Raw genomic sequence first — 6,336 nt, forward strand, 5'->3', positions numbered from 1 at the left:
GTCATTGGTCACATACTCATATTCAGCAGATGTCATTGGTCACATACTCATATTCAGCAGATGTCATTGGTCACATACACATTTTCAGCAGATGTCATTGGTCACATACTCATATTCAGCAGATGTCATTGGTCACATACTCATTTTCAGCAGATGTTATTGCGGTGTAGCAAAATGCTTGTGTTCCTAGCTCCAACGGTGCACAATCTAACAATTCATAACAAGACACACAAATCTAAAAGTTAAACATTGCAATTAAGACATATATAAATATTAGATTGAGAAATGTAGGAGTGGCATTGACTAAAATAGTCTAATAGAATACAGTACATACATATGAAATGAGTAAAGCAGTATGTAAACATTATTAAAGTGACCAGTGATTCCGTTATTAAAGTGACCAGTGACAACTATGTATACAGGACAGCAGCCTCTAAGTTGCAGGGTTGAGTAACTTGGTGCTAGCTGGCTAGTGATGGCTATTTAACAGTCTGATGGCCTTGAGATAGAAGCTGTTGTTCAGTCTCTCGGTCCCAGCTTTGATGCACAAGTACTGACCTCGCCTTCTGGATGATAGCGGGGTGAACAGGCAGTGGCTCGGGTGGTTGATGTCCTTGATGATCTTTTTGGCCTTCCTGTGACATCGGGTGGTGTAGGTGTCCTGGAGGGCAGGTAGTTTACCCCCGGTGATGCGTTGTGCAGACCTCACTACCCACTACCCTCACTACCCCTGTGGTTGTGGGCGGTGCAGTTGCCATACCAGGCGGTAATACAGCCCGACAGGATGCTCTCAATTGTGCACCTGTAAAAGTATGTGAGGGTTTTAGGGGCCAGGCCAAATTCTTTCAGCCTCCTGAGGTTGTATAGGCACTGTTGAGCCTTCTTCACCACACTGTCTGTGTGGGTAGACCATTTCAGATCATCAGTGATGTGTACACCGAGGAACTTGAAGCTTTTCACCTTCTCCACTACTGTCCTGTCGATGTGGTTAGGGGCGTGCTCCCTCTGCTGTTTCCTGAAGTCCACGATCAGCTCCTTTGTTTTGTTGATGTTGAGTGAGGTTATTTTCGTGGCACCACTCTCCCAGGTCCCTCACCTCCTCCCTGTAGGATGTCTTGTCATTGTTGGTAATCAGGCCTACTATGGTTGTGTTGTCTGCAAACTTGATGATTGAGTTGGAGGCGTGCATGGCCACGCAGTCATGGGTGAACAGGGAGTACAGGAGAGGGCTGAGAACACACCCTTGTGGGGCCCCAGTGTTGAGGATGTTGTTTCCTATCTTCACCACAAAAAACTAATTACTGCGTAGTTGCTTAGGAGCTATAAACAGAGCTGCCATATCTGTCACCATGTATGTAGATCCAGCTAAATAGGCACCAAAATACACTGAGTGAACAAAACATTAGGAACACCTTCCTAATATTGAGTTGCACCACTTTTGCCCTCAGAACAGCCTCAATTCTTTGGGTCATGGACTCTACAAGGTGTCGAAAGCATTCCACAGGGATGCTGGTCCATGTTGACTCCAATGCTTCTCACAGTTGTGTCAAGTTGGCTTGTCCTTTGGGTGGTGGACCATTCTTGATACACACAGGAAACAGTTGAGTGTAAAAAACACAGCAGTGTTGCAGTTCTTAACACACTCAAACTGGTGCGCCTGGCACCTACTACCATACCCTGTTCAAAGACACTTAAATATTTTGTCTTGCCCATTCACCCGCTGAATGGCACACACACACAATCTATGTGTCAGTTGTCTCAAGGCTTCAACATCCTTGTTGAACCTGTCTCCTCCCCTTCATCTACACTGATTGAAGTGGATTTAACAGGTGACATCAACAAGGGATCATAGCTTTCATCTGGATTCACCTGGTCAGTCTATGGAAAGTGCAGGTGTTCCTAATGGGAAAGGGAATGAGATGTTGTACTACCATACTGTACATACTGTACGTACTGTACACACAAGAGAGAGGAGGAAGAGACAGTGAAGGAAAACAGAAAGAGAGATGGGAAAGAGAGAGAGAGAGAGAGAGGAGGGAGAGAGAAAGAGAGGAGGGAGAGAGAGAGAGGAGGCTGAAATAGAGACAGACAGAGGATGGGAGACAGAGAGAGAGAGGAGGTATTTTCGGGGTCTGTCTGCGGCAGTGGGACTTTCCTGCTGTCTCCCAGTTACCCGTCTGGTTGCTTAGCAACAACAGCAGCCCTAAATAACCTGCCAAAGATCAAAATAGACCAAAGATAGTGAGGGCGAAAGCAGGGGGTGAGAGAGAGCGAGAGACAGAGCGAGAGGGGGAGGGAGAGATAAAAAAAGTGAGGGGGAAGGAGGGAGGGAGGGAGAGAGAGAGAGACAGACAGAGAGAGAGATGCGGAGGGGAGGGTGTGCGCGCATGTGTGTGTGTTAGCGGATGGGGGGGGGTCATAGGTTACCTGGGTGGTTTCTATGCTGATCATTAGGGAAGTGACATCAGAGGTTTAGTCAGCACAGCAGCTCTGGAGACGGTTGCTAAGCAGTTTCTCCTCCTTAGCAACCATTCCACTATCACAGCTGAGAGAGAGATTTTCTTATTGGTCGGGTTCCTCCATCTCTTCTTTCCTTCGTTTTTCAACCAGTCACAGATAAAGGAAAACTGCAGGGCCACATTAAATGTTTATGCACCACTAGCTGTTGCTCTCATAGAAACAGACAAAACACTCTGAGGGAACCCACAGTTTATTGATGTTGGCATTCACTAATCAGCCACGTCAGAGGGCTCTGCAGTGAAACCTCTGGTTGTGTATCTGTAACATATTTATGTGTCTGTTGTGTCTGTACCCGAGGGTTGTGTCTGTACCCGAGGGTTGTGTCTGTACCCGAGGGTTGTGTCTGTACCCGAGGGTTGTGTCTGTACCCGAAGGTTGTGTCTGTACCAGAGGGTTGTGTCTGTACCAGAGTGTTGTGTCTGAAGTGACAGTGTTGTGTCTGTGATAACAGTGTTGTGTCTGTGCCAGAGTGTTGTGTCTGTACCCGAGGGTTGTGTCTGTACCCGAGGGTTGTGTCTGTACCCGAGGGTTGTGTCTGTACCAGAGGGTTGTGTCTGTACCCGAGGGTTGTGTCTGTACCCGAGTGTTGTGTCTGTACCAGAGTGTTGTGTCTGTACCAGAGTGTTGTGTCTGTGCCAGAGTGTTGTGTCTGAAGTGACAGTGTTGTGTCTGTGATAACAGTGTTGTGTCTGTGCCAGAGTGTTGTGTCTGTACCCGAGGGTTGTGTCTGTACCCGAGGGTTGTGTCTGTACCCGAGGGTTGTGTCTGTACCAGAGTGTTGTGTCTGTACCAGAGTGTTGTGTCTGTGCCAGAGTGTTGTGTCTGAAGTGACAGTGTTGTGTCTGTGATAACAGTGTTGTGTCTGTGCCAGAGTGTTGTGTCTGTACCCGAGGGTTGTGTCTGTACCCGAGGGTTGTGTCTGTACCCGAGGGTTGTGTCTGTACCAGAGGGTTGTGTCTGTACCAGAGTGTTGTGTCTGTGCCAGAGTGTTGTGTCTGTGCCAGAGTGTTGTGTCTGTACCCGAGGGTTGTGTCTGTACCAGAGTGTTGTGTCTGTACCAGAGGGTTGTGTCTGTACCAGAGTGTTGTGTCTGTACCAGAGTGTTGTGTCTGTGCCAGAGTGTTGTGTCTGTGCCAGAGTGCTGTGTCTGTGCCAGAGTGTTGTGTCTGTACCCGAGGGTTGTGTCTGTGCCAGAGTGTTGTGTCTGTGCCAGAGTGTTGTGTCTGTAATAACAGTGTTGTGTCTGAAGTGACAGTGTTGTGTCTGTGATAACAGTGTTGTGTCTGTGCCAGAGTGTTGTGTCTGTACCAGAGTGTTGTGTCTGTGATAGCAGTGCTGTGTCTGTACCAGAGTGTTGTGTCTGTACCAGAGTGTTGTGTCTGTAATACCGGTGTTGTGTCTGTTGTAACAGTGTTGTGTCTGTGATAACAGTGTTGTGTCTGTGATAACAGTGTTGTGTTTGTACCGGGGTGTTGTGTCTGTACCAGAGGGGCGTGTCTGTAATAACAGTGCTGTGTCTGTGATAGCAGTGTTGTGTCTGTCGTAACAGTGTTGTGTCTGCTATAACAGTGTTGTGTCTGTAGTAACAGTGATGTGTCTGTGATAACAGTGTTATGTCTGTACTGGAGTGTTGTGTCTGTACCAGAGGGGCGTGTCTGTAATAACAGTGTTGTGTCTGTGATAACAGTGATGTGTCTGTGATAGCAGTGTTGTGTCTGTACCAGAGTGTTGCGTCTGTGATAACAGTGTTGTGTCTGTGATAACAGTGTCGTGTCTGTGATAACAGTGTTGTGTCTGTACCAGAGTGGTGTGTCTGTGATAACAGTGTTGTGTCTGTGATAACAGTGTTGTGTCTGTACCAGAGTGGTGTGTCTGTTATAACAGTGTTGTGTCTGTAATAACAGTATTGTGTCTGTAATAACAGTGTTGTGTCTGTGATAACAGTGGTGTGTCTGTGATACCAGTGTTGTCTGTAATAACAGTGCTGTGTCTGTAATAACAGTGTTGTCTGTAATAACAGTGCTGTGTCTGTAATAACAGTGTTGTCTGTAATAACAGGGTTGTGTCTGATAACAGTGTTGTCTGTAATAACAGTGCTGTGTCTATAATAACAGTGTTGTGTCTGTGACAGAGTGAAGACAGAGCGGCCCATGTGGGCCCAGAGGAGGGGAGTTTAGCCAGCCCACCCGCACTCTGCAGAGTTGATAGACCCAACAGACAACACAACCACACTCTTTCTGTGAGTCATCAACACCGTTCTCTCTCTCCTCTCTTATCCTCCCTCTTTCCTCTGAGGTGTGTGTGTGACCGACAGTGTATTGAACCCTGGTTGTCTGAACGTCTTCAGGTCCTGTGTGTGTGTGTGTGTGTGTGTGTGTGTGTGTGTGTGTGTGTGTGTGTGTGCGTGTGTGTGTGTAATCCTTGTGCAGCTTTGATGACTAAATTCCAGCTCGAAGGTTGTGTCTGAATGGGGATCTGTCAGGCTGCTCAGATACAAGCACACTCACACTCTCACATACACACTTTTGTTTTACTATCCCTGTGGGGACCAAACAATTTATTCCCCTTAACCTAACCCAGACCTTAACACCAAACCCCTAAACCTAACCCTAAACCTAACCCTAATTCTAACCCTAATTGTAATCCTAACGCTAAACTTAACACCTAAACGTTAAATAGATTTTTTCCTTGTAGGGACCGGCCCCACTTGTCCACATTTAATCTGTTTTACTATCCCTGTGAGGACTTCTGGTCACTACAACACACACACGCACGCACGCACACACACACACACACACACACACACCACACACACACACACACACACACACACACACACACACACACACACACACACACACACACACACACACACACACACACACACACACACACACACACACACACACACACACACACACACACACACACACACACACACACACACACACACACTCTCTCTCTGTCTCCCTCTCCCTCCCTCTCTCTCTCTCTCTCTTATTCAGTACAGAACACTCTCTCTTTCAGTACAGAACACTCTCTTTCAGTACAGAACACACTCTCTCTCTCTCTTTCAGTACAGAATACTCTCTCTTATTCAATACAGAACACTCTCTCTTATTCAGTACTGAACACTCTCTCTCTCTTATTCAGTACTGAACACTCTCTCTCTCTCTTATTCAGTACAGAACACTCTCTCTCTTATTCAGTATAGAACACTCTCTTTCTTATTCAGTACAGTACAATCTCTCTCTTATTCAGTACAGAACACTATATATCTTATTCAGTACAGAACACTATCTCTCTCTCTCTCTCTCTCTCTCTTATTCAGTACAGTACAATCTCTCTCTTATTCAGTACAGAACACCTCTCTCTCTCTCTCTTATTTAGTACAGAACACTCTCTCTTATTCAGTACAGAACACTCTCTCTCTTATTCAGTACAGAACACTCTCTCTCTATTCAGTACAGAACACTCTCTCATGCTGCCAGTGTAAATGTAGATTGAGGTCAGTGAAACATTTGAATGCAAAACAGGAAAGTGGTGATGAGAGGAGGTCGAGGGTTAGAATGAGAGAGAATGAGAGATGGGATAAGTATAAGCTGAAGATAGTGTCTCTCTGTCTGCTGTAGATTCAGCCCTGGTAGCTTAATTAATATTATTATTCTCTCTCTCTCTCTCTCTCTCTCCTCTCTCTCCTCTCTCCTCTCTCTCCTCTCTCTCTCTCTCTCTTCCTCCTCCTCTCATCTCCCTCTCTCTCGCCTCTCTCGCCTCTCCCTCCTCTCTCTCTCTCCTCTCTCTTCTCCTCCTCTCCTC

The 6,336-nt window shown here is 46.4% G+C and overlaps 1 protein-coding gene across 3 annotated transcripts in view; it reads left to right on the plus strand.

Moving 5' to 3' along the window:
- Positions 1-6,336, plus strand: part of LOC109881379 (DNA (cytosine-5)-methyltransferase 3A) — a 94,075-nt gene that overhangs the window by 2,285 nt on the left and 85,454 nt on the right. For 2 of the 3 annotated variants that reach the window (XM_031836705.1, XM_031836707.1), the window contains exon 3: positions 4,652-4,759. The exons of the other annotated variant lie outside the window; for it this stretch is intronic. In XM_031836705.1, the coding sequence (XP_031692565.1) occupies positions 4,652-4,759 (108 nt within the window). The remainder of the gene's footprint in view (positions 1-4,651; positions 4,760-6,336) is intronic. 3 annotated transcript variants of the gene reach the window in all.

The sequence above is a fragment of the Oncorhynchus kisutch genome, linkage group LG12 (assembly GCF_002021735.2).
Source record: "Oncorhynchus kisutch isolate 150728-3 linkage group LG12, Okis_V2, whole genome shotgun sequence".
NCBI classification, from domain to species: Eukaryota; Metazoa; Chordata; class Actinopteri; order Salmoniformes; family Salmonidae; genus Oncorhynchus; species Oncorhynchus kisutch.